The following is a 15543-nucleotide window of genomic DNA, read 5'->3' as shown; positions in this document are numbered from 1 at the left end:
ACTGTTAGATGTCCAGAAAATCCTCTAAGCATGCATGCTGCCTGTAAAGTCTGCCATTACTCCACCAGACATGTGTTCACCACTTTGCTCACCTGTTACCGTTTAGCACATGCAGACAAGGACCCAGATTATTCCCAGTTAGATTTATTTTTAAAAGCTTTTTCATCCAGAGAATTTTGACTGCTTAGAAATGTATAAAACTGCTACAAAAGACTTCTAAGCAATAAATGTGAGCCAAAAGATTAATAAGAAATACCAGCACCAAGGAGACATTTTTTAAATGATTCAAAGTTTCTGGATGTGGCGATGTAGATTAAATTCAGCTTTTTCCTCAATCATCAGAAAAGCGTACAAGATTTAAGACTGAAAATTTAAAAACTTGTGCTGCATTCCTGTCTCCAGGTACAAATCGAGAGGATGCTGGGTCGTAAGTGTAGGTGTAACATTATTAAACTGTAACAAAGTGAACAGGATCGACACTGATTGTTGAGCAGCAGCCGGAGTTTAGGTAGAAGCTGCCCCACCCAGCAAGCACAAGATCAAAGTCATCAGCCTTCATTAAACTAAGGGGTATATGGAAGTTTAAGGTTTCTGTAGACTTCTAAGAAGAGAAGTAAATTCTGTTGTACGCCTATTGCATTCCTCACTGCTCACGTGTCTCTGTGCTCTGCCTAAAGTGTAAGAGGGGAGCAGCTCTGCTGGCTGGCTGAACCTGACGTTCAACAAAGCCATGAAATTCAGAACTCCAACAGTCGAAGCGCTGCACCTTTTAAAATAACTGCGTGACTTTGAAAGTGCTTTAGATTACATTAAGGTCATAGCGCAGCATGCATGCACGTATACTGATAGTCCTAGGGTTTTTTAAAGCTTCGAGTTTTATACTTACTGTGTTTACAGTTTGTGTGGGAAGAGCAGTGAATTTACACGCAATGCATAACTTATTTGAATTATGCAACATTCTGTCTCCAAGCTTACAAAGGAAGCATTCATTTAGGATAGAAAACTGGTCAGATCAAATGAGGGGCTTGAAGAGGGAGACTTTCTTTCTTCCTGTTTGCAGCGAACAAAGGAATGTGAAGCACTTGGAGGATTTCATAGCAGAGGTCGAGCGCTGCGAGTGTCAGCCAGAGGTGCAGAGGCCAGAAATCCCAGGAGGGCCAAATGCCTGTGGGTATTATGACCAGCAAAGCGCAGAAAAGTGACCGGGCTCCACCAATAGGTGTCAGCCTTCCATCCTTCCTGCATCAGAGCCCTCGGAAATGTTTGTGTGTGTGTGTGTGTGTGTGTGTGTGTGTGTGTGTGTGTGTGTGTGTGTGTGTGTGTGTGTGTGTGTGTGTGTGTGTGTGTGTGTGTGGGTCCACGGGTGGAGAGCGGCTGGCTCCAGGAGCTGGACGTCTCTGCATTTGGCTGCAGCTCAAATGGACAAATAGTTTTGCTGGACTTGGTACGTGAACTCAGTGCGGCGCTCGGGGCTGTCTTTGCTTTCTGCGCCGACTCTTAGAGAGTTACTGACAACCAAGAAAATTTAATAGAACAGCGGCTCCTCTCACCTGATAATCGTATGAGTTCCCCAGCGGTGGAGGAGGGAAGGAACCAGGGGATGACAGGAAGCCGGTTGACTCTTCGACAGGTGGTGGAGGGGGAGGGTAGTCCGCTGGGATGGAGACACACGCGCACACACACACCAAGAAAAACAAAAACGGCTCATTAAATACTTCCCCTTTTTTTTTCTTTTACAAACAAACTGTCACAATTGTGAAAGAACACACACAGTCCACCGCTGAAAAAACACCGGCAAAAAAAAAAAAAAAAAAGATTAAAAAAAGATGTTTCATTTACAACAACCAGCACAACAGGTGCCGAAAACAAGGTAAAGGGTTACAAATCTATGGAGAAATAGTGCACATGATGCTCTGCATGGTCGAGGTTAAAAGTAGATTACACTGTAAGCCTGCTTATAGCGCATAAATACATGACTGGCTCTGGAGCGTCCAGCATGTTGACACAAACATGATTTATAAAGTATGTAAGTGCATCAAATTATCATTTTGAGACGCATTAATGCATCACCATCTGTTTTAACATTAAGTTTGTATTTTCTGCATATTTTTATTCTGTATATATGGTGTTTGTTATGATTACTGCGTGCCTTTCTTTTATCCCCGATGCGGGACAGTCCCTCAGTTTCGTTGTACTACTCTACAAAGCATGACTGTGCAATGACAATAAAAAGTTTAAGTATTTTACAGGAAGTTTTATGGGGTAGAAAGATGTTCTTTACACCTGCAGGTTAGATGTCAGCTGGATCAAATGCTCAAACATTAGGTTTGAGCTTTAACAATCAATATATATGCATATTTTTTATTAGTAACAATCAATAAAACTGCTTTTGTTTTTCACCATCATGAGAAACACCACTGGATTCTGCAATTTCCTTTATTTCTAATGAGCATTTTAGCACCTTTCAGCTCTTTGTTCTGGTTTTCCACCTCACTGATCTCAGTATTACTTTTGCCCACTGCACAGCAGGAAGTTGCTAACCCATAAAAGTTACCTGCCTAGTTATGACACTACAGAAATTCAGTAACTAGGTGGTCAGCACCACTGATACCAGAGGTTACTGGGAGTGGGCTTAAGTAACAAAATAACCTATTTTTGGCTGATGCAGCTCACAAATGCTGTCCACCATCAGTTTTATTCCCACTTCTCTCCCTAATGGAGCTAAAATCAACTCAAAACGAATGCTGATATTAATCGTTGCATCTGCAGGTCACTGTTTGCAAACATGTCTGCCATACGAGAGCCGTGTGCACAAATGTGCAGTGTTTTTAATTTGAACTGAACATTTTTTGTTCAGCGTGACAGCATTTTGATTATTTTTATTATTAGCGGTTTATCTTGCAATTCAATTGAAAACAACTCAGCAGGGTCTAATTCATTATTCTGACTTATTTAAGTAGTTTAAAACGCGACAATGGCATTTTGTCATTAAGGTGTTGAACCGACTGAAAGATGCAGTGTAATGTAGCAAGTTGTTTAACGAGCGCACATTTGTTATACAGAACGCCGGTTGCAGAGTAGCTGATGAAGACTTATTATTAGAAGTCATCATCATTTGCATGAACTGCAAAATCAAGTCTAACATATGGGAGAGGTCATAGAGTTAAAAAAAAGAGAGACTGCGAGCGAATGAGACAAAGAAGTACAGCCTCGCTATCCCACGTCAACGGACTGACACACATAATTGCAGCAATTTGGTTAACTAAGAAGTACTAATCTGGAGCAAGCGTGGCTTTTCCCCCCCTCTCTCCCTGAAATTGAAATGTTGTGTTACAGACGGGTTAGACTAGGTGTTTGCCGTGCCAGACGACGAGAAACAAGCTAAATTTGTAGTTCTGAAGTGCACGCTAATCCAAGGATTGCATCCTGCCACATGTTTCAGACAGGATAAGGAGTTACATGCCAAATTAAATTCTGATTTGGCTTCTCTCGGCACAGGACTTAAGACTGAATCATTTGACCATGTACTTCTAAGTACCAAACCAGACATGAGCTTTGCAAATTAAAGGCTTTTATGAGACGTAATGGGAATTTGTTCCAATGCTAAGACTTTGATGAGTCCTGTTCTGAAATTCCATTTGCATTCCATGGCTTTTATCTGTTTTCATTAGAATCTAATTGATGTCATCAGTGTAGTTTATCCAAGGCAGCTGACCAAATTAATTAAGCGTGGTTTTCAGTTGCCTCAACACAACGGCAGAAAGAGGGGGGGGGAAAGGAAACGAAGACAGAGAGATAATGCAGCATGGTTAAAATTGGACACTTCTGCGTCTTGAGCATTACTACGTTCAAGAAATTGTGAGCATTGCATTAAACATTCCCTCTGGGCACTTGAGGCCCTCCATGTGAATTGTTTATATAATAACCTTGTGACCTCCACTAAAACTCCAGAGTGTAACAGCTCCTCTAAACCTCTGGGAGAGAAAATAAAATATGCTGCTCGACAACAAGGCTCGGGCCCGGCCCGCCCTCCCCTCCACCATGGATCCTTTTTACCCGAATATAAGTCACTTGTAACTTGTGGCTTACAGAGAATTAAATCATTAAGTTGCATGTACGTTTCTCTCAAACATCAAAGATGTTTTGGATTCATCACTTCAGGAAACACGAGTTGTAAATGTTTCAGAGAATCATGTTTTATTGAAAAGGTTTTATAGCTTTGTGCGTGGAACAGTGGAAAGCAAGACTTGGAGGAGGAACGGGGGTCATTAGGCATCTTTGCTCAAAGGATGTTTCTGACCATTTCCCCTCTTGACCCAATTTCTTTTCCCCCATCCGTCATTGCACCAGTCATTTAGGAGTGAATCGCATTAGTGTGCTAATGTTAAATTCAAAAAAGAAAAAAAACTTTGCATGCACAGTTTGCACCCCCCAGTAGTCTTTACAAGGAAAACCATTCTGTCTCATAAAAAAATGCACTCAGCCTTGGAGATGTTTGCAGCTGATTCAGGGTCAGAAAGAAACGGCGTTTAAGAAGAAGCCTTTCGAATTAAGTGGCGTGTAATGTTATCTCTCATTTCCATAAGTGAACATTCTTTTATAAGAGGAATGATCTTACTCTTGAAAATACAACACACCTGAGACCAGAAGATCTTCACTGCCATTCAAACACTCCTGACTTTATTGGTTTCAACTAGAAGCCATACATTATATATGTAAAACAATATCTTAAGCCAACATAATTTCTAAAGGTTACAACAACAAAAAAAAGTTTAACTTCCCCGAGCTAGTAATTACAAGTGTTTACAGACAAGCTGTCTTTTCCACTGTGGTAATCTGCTAGCAACCAAAGCAGACACAAGGTGGTTTTCGGGGCAGGAGCCTCTTTGCGACCATTAGCAACTTCCAGCAAGCAGTCGACAACCAGTCCAGTGACCAGTGGTTGCTAGATGGTTGCAGAGCGGTCTCTAGGTTTGTGTGATTGAGGCCTAAGACTTCTGCTAGAAATCTACGTGGGAACTTAAGACATAACTGGAAACCCCTTTAACCCTGCACCATGGCGCCGTGGCCTACACAATTCAGTCTTCACAGGCTCGACGTGTAATCACGTTTCTTGCGAGGTGCACATCCGGTTATATAAAAGGCCATGTGTAGCGCTAAATGGGTTTCCGAACAGGTCCCAAGTTACAACGTAGATTTCCCACATTAGTCTAAATGTTGTTGCTCGTCACATGGACATGATGACGATAGCTTCTCTCTGTTTAGATCCACCCTTAGCATCACTGTTCAACAGCACTGTGTAATCAAAAGCTATTAAGGCTGCCTTTAATAGTCAGTTTGATGCTTTTATTATCTAAATATTAATACCCTTCATCGTTATTCCTTCGTGCTTGCCTCATGTTCAAAGTGCTATTCACATTTAGCATGTTTAAAATACATAGCATATCATTCTAACTGCATTACTGTAAAAATAGCAGGAATAAAGTCCTGGGGTATTCAGAGAGGGCAACCACCAATGCACAAATTAAGTCCGAAGAAATTTAACGGGTTCTTCTTTTTCCTTCCTTTTGGCATAATCTTGGTAGATGAATGACAGTAAACTGTAGGCTTGGTGTCAAGTTTTCCAGTACAACCTCAAGAACCCTTCAAACAAGGAACTTAACTTATATTTCTACGACCTGTAGGACATAGTTCTAGTTTTGGTTCCTGAACTCAGTTCCTGCCTCTGAGTCAATATTAGAGCGAGAGGTGGTAAACTGGATGAATATTATTAAAATGTAAACCGCAGTTTCTGTAGGCAGACCGGGCTGAAAGGGAGAATGTAAGAGTGTGGGCAAAAACACTGAAGCAGGCTATTGTAATATTCATTTTGATTCTATATTAGAGCACAGTGGTTGTTTTAAATATTGCAAAATGGGGAAAGTCTCACCCAGAAATCTACATACTAAAAACACCATTTGCAGTGCAAACAGAAATATTTTTAAAATTTTTCACTTCTCTTTCTTTTCAACCACAGACACACATACACACAGTCAAATCTTCATGTCTTCCTTATCAGAAAGAATCCCTCTCACCTGCAGCTAAACACCAACATATTAAGTGAAAAAAGAACTTTTTAAACTTACTAACTAACTAAATAAACTGTGAACCTGGACGTCCCAACGCTACAAATCAAATCCTGGGTTTCTGCTTCCTGAAATGACGAATCCAAAACATCTTTGTCCACAAAAACTTTGTCCCATTGGTGTCAGCCATGGGACTCAATCTTTCTATTTCTAATAATAAACAAAAAAAAACCAAAAAAACGACAACACGGGTTTTAGCACTCGCTGTTCAGCGGCTCTGAGCTGTGCTAATGCCGTTAGGCTTTTAAGCAGTGTGAAGCAGACAGAGCGAGAACGGCTCCTGTGCTGTGAATGAAGCTGACTCCATTTGTGACAATAGGGAGATGAAAGCTCCAAGTGCGCACTAATGAGAGAAGCAGCAGGAACACCTACTTAATACGACAACTTCCCCTCCCTTTATTGAGCAATTACTTTTAAGTAGCCGCTTTGTGAACAAGGAATCCTAATCAGTGATTAAAGTTATTTGAGAGGCCGTAAGAGGTGTAATTGGTTATTGGGAACCCTGAGTATTGTTAAGGGGGTGACAAAGGGGTGCGGATGGATCCAGCTGTGACGCTGAGGGACTTGTATTTAACTTTTGTTTTTAACTAAGTGATACATTTATTAACACTTCAAATACTGATAATTGTGAGCGACTCATTCTTGAATGTATGCGTGCGACTTCTCTTTAGTATAGTGTATTTTATTATCCCGTCTGCGTGGATTTGAATCAGTTTTTCTAAATTATGTAGTTGAGAGGAGCTTCTGTGCCTCGGATGGAGGAGTTATAAATTTTGAGGGTCTTGTTCACCACGTTGGGGCAGACCGGAGCGACAGATTGACAGATGAATTGCTGGATCTTCTGCCGGGATGCTGTACTGGTCTGTTGTTGTAAAGAGAGCGCAAGGCATAAAGAAGAAGTTCTCGTTTTACCAGTCAGTCGATCTAAATTCGTATGCCTCACATATGGCCGTGAGCTGGGGGTACTGAGGATGAAAGCCGCGGAAACTAGCTTCCACTGAAGGGTGTCTGGGCTCTGCTCGAAAGGAGCTAGCTGAGGTGGTTCGTGCACCTGGCTCGAATGCTTGGGTGAATTTTTGTGTTTCTGTTCTACTGGTAGGAAACTGCAGGACAGAACCAAGACACGAGGAGAGACGACATATTTTGGCTGGCCTAGTAAGGCCTCGGGATCCCATTTAAGACTTGGACCGGAGAGAGACGAGTCCAGGTGTCTCTGCTTAAACTGTGACTTGAATACAGGTAAGTGTCAGAAGATGGACGGATGGAAAGATTTCAGTATTTGAGTTGCACGATAAACTAGTCAAGCGTCATGAAAATTTCCCCCGATGACAAAAAATGATTATATCTTCAAAAACAATGAAAAACTGGAGAAATCAACTCAGTTTTCTCAAGAAAATATCACAGAACAGATGCAGATCTCCTTCTAGTTTCAGAGACTCCATTCATGCATATTGTGGAGGGAATTATCAGCAGTGGAGGTGTGAAGTCTCAGAATGCTCTTGTTAAAAGTGTTACAGATAAGAGATTTCAGCAGAGGAATAAAAGAATCTTTGCAGATTGTAAGTGAGTGTTTGTTGTAGTACTTCTGATCTGGACTAAGGATTAGTCAGTTCTGTGGGGGCAGGAAGATTGTTGAGCATATGTTTTCAGATTTACATATGTACAACATTATCAGAGTTACACGTGTGTAAGCGGTGGCCATCTGGCCTCTAAGGACTTAGGACAAAGCCTGGCAAAGAATATAACTGCCTTTCGCATAACATAGCCCACATTTCTGCAAACAGAACAGTCTGAAGCAGAAAGAGCACAAACTGAGGAAACCTAAAATACAGGGAAAGAGCGATTTGGGCGCGCAGCACATAAATCCTCTCCCACAATATGAACTTGATTTACTGCTGAATGCTTGAGCCTCTGCTGTCCGTTAGCATTTACACATGCTGCACTGAGCCTAAACAATGCAGGACAGTGATCCAGTGTCGGTCCACACATGGTGGCCAAAGTTTAAGAACATTAACAATACCCATCCTCTAAAATCAGTCTTTTACGTCTGTACAAATGTGAAATAACCGATATTCCAAATAAAGGGAAGTCAGGAAAAAAAGCTTTGTTTTATTGAGCAGCAAATACATAATCCCTCTCAGACAAAATGGACAAAAAGTATTTCAAGTCCACATGTTTTATCTCCACATACCCACTCCAAATGTGCTGTGGAAGAGGTTGAGAGCACATTGTTTTGACATAATTATGGACTCGTTTTATTCCATCTTCCGCTGGTAAAGAGCAGCTGAGCCCTGTTCCTAATTAGCATGATATGTATAGAAGAGTGATTTACGACTTCATTTGGTTTAGAGATGCAAGGGAGGGATTTGAAGTCTTTGGAGATGTACTTGTTTTAAGTGTAAAAGGAGCAGACCAAAATTGGCTTCTGCTATTCTACAGAGAAATCCCACAGGAGGAAAAAAAAACTGCGATCAGGAACAATAGGCGGATTATGTTTTCGCACAAAAGCAAAGAAACAAATACTGAGGAAAGGTGAACGCTTGAAACGATAAATGGGCTGAACAATTAGCGTCTTAAGATGTGTTGTTAGCAGTGTTTTGTGATGAGCAAAAGCGTGATTCATCAAAGGTGCAGAGGGGAGCTTTGCTGTCGTTTCTTCTAAACAAAGTGGTGAGCGAGTAAATGAAGCGAGTCAAATGTCACAGCAGAAAGTCACCGCTGTGTAAACTCTGCCAGTTTCATAACGTGAAACCTTTTCACAGAGACAATCGGCTGTAAGCCTGCAGACGAGCCGGTTCTTGTGCGCGACGAGTTGTGCCGTCAACTTTAACTTATAACACATGGCTTCGCGATCCGATAAAATGACACATTCGTAAGGAGGTTTTTCTAAAGCCAACAAGTAGAGTTGAAGACCGTAAATGTTAAAATCAAATTTAAGCGTAATTAAATTGAATGGATGTTTAATGTAACTTCTTAGGTGTCCTGACGCGTTTGAGTCACTGAGCTGCTCGGAAACATCTTTAATCGTTTAAAGAGATGTTTAAAGCACCAATACAAGAAGTTAATCTAACACAGCAACTGGAGGAGCTGAGTGCTCTCTCCAAATACTGATCAGAATGTCATGTGCTCATAGTGAATCAAAGGAAATGCCACATCAAATCATATCATCGACGGAGTACTCATACAAAAAGCGGCACATAATGAATCACCAACGAGCTTGGAGAATAAAACGTTTGTTCTCAAGCATTAGGAATATATCTAAGAAGTATTATATTAGTAGCAATTATGTTATGCATACAACTCTATTACTGTGCAGCTACACTGAACGTGTAATAATATGCAGACAGCTACCCTTCCATTACAGTTGATTAAGAAGTCTACACCGTGTGTGAGAAAAAAGAAAATGCCATGAAAATAGAAAATAGATTAGTTGCTATTTTTTTCTCCTTTTTATCTTTGGTCTGCTTAGTCATTTCACAGAGAAATGCTTCATTCATCACTAAAAATGAGCACCGACTCTGGTATCAGTATTTATTTTTGCCAGTCCCAGCAGGCTGTTGGATTCCAACATAGATGACGGTCAATGTTTCACAAAGCTGCTCTGGCTCCAAAAACTAAAGACACGACAGCATCTAAAAGCAAAAGCTCACCATGTTTGGCAAATGATTTGCAGACACAGTGGATTTGGGGTCACCACAGGGTTAGAGCTACAGGAAAATGCCAATGAATCTACAGTTTGGGCGTATGACCAAAAGAATAGGAGTCGAACAAACTGAAAATTGTTTTTCTTCGTAGAACGGAAGAGATCACCCTAACAGGAAAAGAAAAAGAAGAACACTTTCGGTGCAGAGCTGCTGCTCCATTGGGTCCAAAAGAGGCCAACTGATCTAGAGGCCTTCTGCTCTCAATGTCTCGTAAGCTTAGAGGAGAACACATCTCTCATCTGCAATAAGAATATCGTAGGATCCTAAAACCTGAAACTTGGCATGTTTGGCTGTTTCTGGTGCCACCCAAACCGGACACAGGCGGGATAAAACAAATCACCTGGGCCAATCTATCAGCTGACTGATCACAGGTAGTGCAGATATTCGGGATCGTTAATGATGAGTGCCGAAACGCCTAAATGCTTATGGAAACTTGGCATCAATATCATCGTCTTTCAAAGCACCTCGAGCACAATCGATCTCCTCTGATCTCAGAAGTTAAGTAGGGTCAGGTCTGGTTAGTACTCGGATGGGCCGCCCGGAAATACCAACTGGTTTAAGCTCAGAGGTGGCTGTAGCTTAGGAGTATCCTCGGGCAAGATACCGAACCCCAAGTTGCTTCCGATGCATTCATCGTGAGTGTGAATGTTCGATAGAAAGCTCTTCGGCATAGAGAGAATGGGTGTGTGTGAAAGGGTTAATGAGGCCTGTAGTATAAAGCACTTTGAGGGTTCAAGCAGAGTAGAAAAACACTATGTAAGAACCAGTCCATTTATCATACATTATGCTGGGCTATGAGAATGTCCGATTGAACAAATAAAAGCACTGCTGCATTTAGCATTAGCCCAGAAAAAAATGTAAATTAAAAATGTAAATTTCTCATTTTTGGATTGAATTTTTGACAGCATGTACAAAGGAAATGTAATCATTTTAAGGATGATGAAGTTTATTATTGCTGTTATTTGATAAAATCCAAAGCTAAACTATGAATGACTAGAAGGCCAAGAGTTCCCATGTGCAAGTTCAGTTTTCGAGATCTTACTCAGCAGTCAAACTTCCTTACATTATGTAGACACAACCATGAAAGAATAGACAGGATATGTAGAAAACCGTTTTAGCAATACTACAAACTCTGAGGACGAGCCGTGAGATTTAGAGAAGTGAAATGTCTCATACTTGTAAGATTACGCTAAAAATCTGTGGCTGTTATAGCCCGATGAAATACACACTGAAATAAATATCGTTAGCACGGAGGAAACAACATTGCGCGAAACTTCCAAGCAGAAAGATTCTCCTCGGTTAAGACTTTGCACACACGGCAGAAAACACACAACAAGTAGCTGAAGTAGAGCATGTGTTCCAGTTAAGATAAAAGTAGCCTTGTTACGCGCTGTGAGCTGGAGCCTGTGGTATCTACGGGGACACTGACACACTCAGTGGTGGATTTCCTGTAAATTCTCCTGGTGACACCCATGAGGGACTCTGACATAACAACCGGTAGTCAGTTTGCCTCTGGCCAGTCAAGCAGGGAGGAATAAAAACAGCTTATGCACATGTTCGACACTTTGGAACTGCTCTGAGCAAACAATTAGCAGGTTTCTGGTAACTTAACGTGAAAAAGTTCTTTGTTTTAAACAGCAGAATAACAGCACTTCTCAGATGTTTAACTTTCACTATGATTAGCCCACTGCACAAAAAGTTTTATCTTGATAACAAGCAGAAAGACATTATGAGACATTACAGCAAGTTACTGACGCAAAATAACTTCAGTATCAAAAGGTTGTGGTTTTGGGGCTATCGCTTCACATCAATCAGACTATAAAGCATTTAATATTTGAAATATTCTGAATGGAAATGCAAATGATGACTCACTCCAGAGTGATTCAGTTTCCCATGCTGTGTCTGACAGTCTTTGTTCACACCATATACATGTTTACATTCATTTCATGGAGGGGGAAAAAAATCCCCATTTGAACGTTTGAGTAAGATCATTCTTCAGAACTTCAGAGCAGCTGTTTGCACGAAGCAGTGAATCAACGACAAGGCCCCTCTAACGACTGAAACGCCTCTCAAAATAGTGTCAGAGTTGGAATGTGAAGAAAAAAGGCACAAGACAAAATTCAAAAGACACCCCTGGTGTGAAATCTGAAGAGAGTCAGCAGAAAGCAAATCTCCGGTCTGTGTCGCGAGGACGGTCTCTGTCCTCAACATCACGTTTACCATCCCGTTCTCGCGCGTAGGTTACAGCGAAACAGAGAAGTCCCAGGGAGCGCTGAGCGGACACTGACTCGTCATCAGCATGTTTTCATCTGTTCGCACAGCTGCACGAGTGCTAAACATTTTAACCAGCATACCTCGCTCTATGACTATGAAAGCAAAACATGTCAAAGAAGAACATTAGCTCTAAAACAGGCCGCTTCTCATAAAATATAATGATTTATTCCTCTGGGTTTTAAGGAAAGGCCGCAGTGTCCTACATCAATAACACAAGGGCTTTTTAAACTATTTTCAGAGCTTGACGGCACCCATTAAATGACACACTGTTGTCAATACCGTTTTAGCAAAGCTGGGCCTAATATGCTTCAGAGGAGTAGTTTTCGTTGCAGAGCTGTTGCAGTGGATTGCGTTACCTTGTACAGTTATTCATCATATTTTGTCCACCTCTCCCACAGGATGTTGCATCGTGATTTTAAAAATCACACAACCTTTAAAAAAATTTGCAAAAATAAATCTTTAAAGCTAAGCTCCGGCGTAAAAGCCGGCATTAAAAAAAAAAAACTGGAGCAATAGTGGCTCTACGAAAAAACAATCAAACCTTCCTACAGTGCATGTACCATATGAGATCAACTTAAACCCCAAAATCTTTTATTGGAAGGAACTTTGAGTCTTTGTCTGAGACATATATGTCTTTCACTTCCTATTTTCTGGGGCTTTAATCAGAACAAGTGATCCTCAAATAAAAAATAATTAAATAAATAAAATCTAAATGCAGGTTTGGCTAACTGTCTGCCACCCCGTCTGCACACAGTAAACATGGCCTCAGAGTGCTCATTCCAGCCCCAATGCTGGCCCCTGCTAGACAAAAGGGACAGCAGGGTGCTGTGCCAAATTGACTTGTCCCTAATTTTTTATGCTAATCCTCAATTTTACATCAGGCAGTCCCCACGTTTGATATAACAGATATTAAACAGATAAATGAGGAGACACCCAGATAATCTGTTCATAAAGACGTCTTATCCGCTGACAAGTGGAGATGTCTGCAGATGGCTTTACATATTTGCATGATCAAAACACTGACAACAACCAATCGAGTGTCATTTCTAAATGTTTTAATGGAAAGGGGAATGCTTAAGCAGCCCATGAAAGCTCAGTACTCTGCAAAATCTGCAAGATGCTGCAACCTATAGATGTTTAATCAACAGTGTCACATAAAACTAAACCCAGAGCAGCTGGAAACATCTGCAGAAGAAGAGGCTATTTGACAGTTTTCCCAGTTTATGTAAATGCAGTAAAAAGTGACATTGAAAGGTCAGGTTTCCATGGGTCACTTTGACCTCATTCAGCTCAGCAGAGTAAAACATTTACATTACAAAGTACAACACTGCAATTATTATATAATGTACAGATGTATTCCCAGCCTCTTCATATTGTTTCATTAATCCTCTTAATACCCGGACAATGCATAACGCAGAAAATAAGACAGTGGCTATGGGTGTGGATTAAATGTTGGTGAAGTGACATTTTAAAATCTCAAGGGTTTAATGGAGCCGCAAATCATAAACTGGCCATGAAAAACCTTTTTCTTCTTTTTTTTTTGCTAATTTACAGAAGGAGCAGTGCTGTGGGCTGGGGTAAAAAATCAATACTCAAAACTGAGCCTCATTTATTCTATGTGGTGTAGCGCTGGAATTTGGACACTGGAAAGGCGATCACAACAATAAGTAAGGGCTTGAATGAAAAACCAGTGACGTACATAATTTAAAAAGAGAATTCTTAAGATTTGTACCAATTCAAAGTCTTTTTCCATACAATTTATAATTGGAAATGTTCAGTAAAAGTCTTAAGTTAAAACAACACACATTTCTTCTGCTGCACTCTGTATGCACACAGCTGATCTCCTGACATATTTTCTCCTAATTAATGCAACATAAACAAGCAAGCATTAAAGGCAGGCCTATTGTATTAAAGCTCACCTATAGATCCCACTAATGTCATTATAGCAGCATCATATTAATCTAAAAGATCTAATGTTTTCTTGGGCATTTAAAACTTTGAAAATAATCATTTCACGCTCGTTGTCTCAAACCACCACACATTTAAGGACCTTTTTTATGGCAAATGTAACACTAGGAGGATTAAAAGGACAAAGAGCACACAAACCATCCTAAACTTGGTAGCAAGTTTCCTACTTCCTACTCAGAAAAAGAGCCAGACCTTGGTGCTGCCAGTGACTCTTACAAATGAGTAAGTTTATCAGAACTCTCCCAAAATGTACAGATTTAAAAGCATGAATCATCCATGGTAATTACTGGGATTATCTGGCTGGATTAATCTGGATGAGCAAAATGGGCAAAACTTATGGATTCAGCCCTACCAACATCAATCCTGGACCTCCTGGTAGAAGGCTAAAGAGGCTTTGGAACATCCCTGCTCAGGTAATTCTAATGCAGTAACTAAAATACAGTTTTAAATCAATAAGACAGGTGGGAATGACTACTGATGGGCTTCAACATTAAAAAAATATTAAAAAGTGTGAAGAGCCACTGGTCAGACATAAGAGAAAGCACCTGACACTCAGCAGGATGGTTAACAACCTGCTCACAGGTCACGCTTCCAGTTCCTCTTCCCAGACTCACTCTACTTGGGATTCACACATTTCCACATCATCTTCCTTCACCCCAACCAAACACACTGCACAACCAACTCTGCTGATAATGACGACAACGAAAAGATGCCAGCAAGGACGACAAAACTTTGTCCAGTTATGACTCTCTGGGATCTGAGAAAGTGGATTTGATGATTACAAAGCCAAAGAGCTGCACAACCAGCTCTAAAAGCAACGCACAGCAAACCTAGATGACGTCTCAGACCCAGTCTTTCTCAGTTACACTTCACCTAACCTCAACATGAGTCTTCTTTCTTTATATTTAATCTTATCAAATTTCTATATCTGTGACTTACCAGCAGCAGTCTGGCTGCACAGAAAAAAATTAACATATCACCAAATTTAATCTCACAAATATCAGCTTAACCTCACCAAATCTGTCACAACTGCTATTTTCACCATGTGAGTCTGTCTCTGTCATCATGGCAAAATGCGTTCCTGGGAAAATATAATGTACCAGCAATGGTTTGATTACTTTGGCGGGCGTTTATATGTCTCTGGAAAGATGCTGTCAGTGCAACAGAATCACTAATGTGTGAAATGAAGTGATGAAGCTTGTGTAATAGTTGAAATCAAACTGAGGGCAGGAGTTTGAAGATGGGTGCCGTATAATCCAACAGCAGTAAAGTTGACCCTTGCCTCTAGTTAATGAATGATTTAACGATCAGGTATAATGTCTTAACCTAAACTGGACCAGTATAAAAGTGCAGCAGTTATAAAGTCAAACATGTCCAACTTTCCAGTTTTACAGGTAAAACGAGGTGAAGCTGCCATCTTTTAAAAATATGTTTTTCCGATGCGAGCGGATATCTTATGGAAACTTTTCGCT

General features: G+C 40.7%; 1 protein-coding gene across 1 annotated transcript in view; it reads right to left on the bottom strand.

Moving 5' to 3' along the window:
• Positions 1–15543, bottom strand: part of lpp (LIM domain containing preferred translocation partner in lipoma) — a 185657-nt gene that overhangs the window by 99144 nt on the left and 70970 nt on the right. The window contains exon 5 of the mRNA XM_080877289.1: positions 1551–1654. Within this exon, the coding sequence (XP_080733415.1) occupies positions 1551–1654 (104 nt within the window). The remainder of the gene's footprint in view (positions 1–1550; positions 1655–15543) is intronic.

The sequence above is a fragment of the Rhamphochromis sp. 'chilingali' genome, assembly GCF_963969265.1.
Source record: "Rhamphochromis sp. 'chilingali' genome assembly, chromosome: 3".
Lineage (NCBI taxonomy): Eukaryota > Metazoa > Chordata > Actinopteri > Cichliformes > Cichlidae > Rhamphochromis > Rhamphochromis sp. 'chilingali'.
This window is presented reverse-complemented; position numbering and strand designations above follow the sequence as displayed.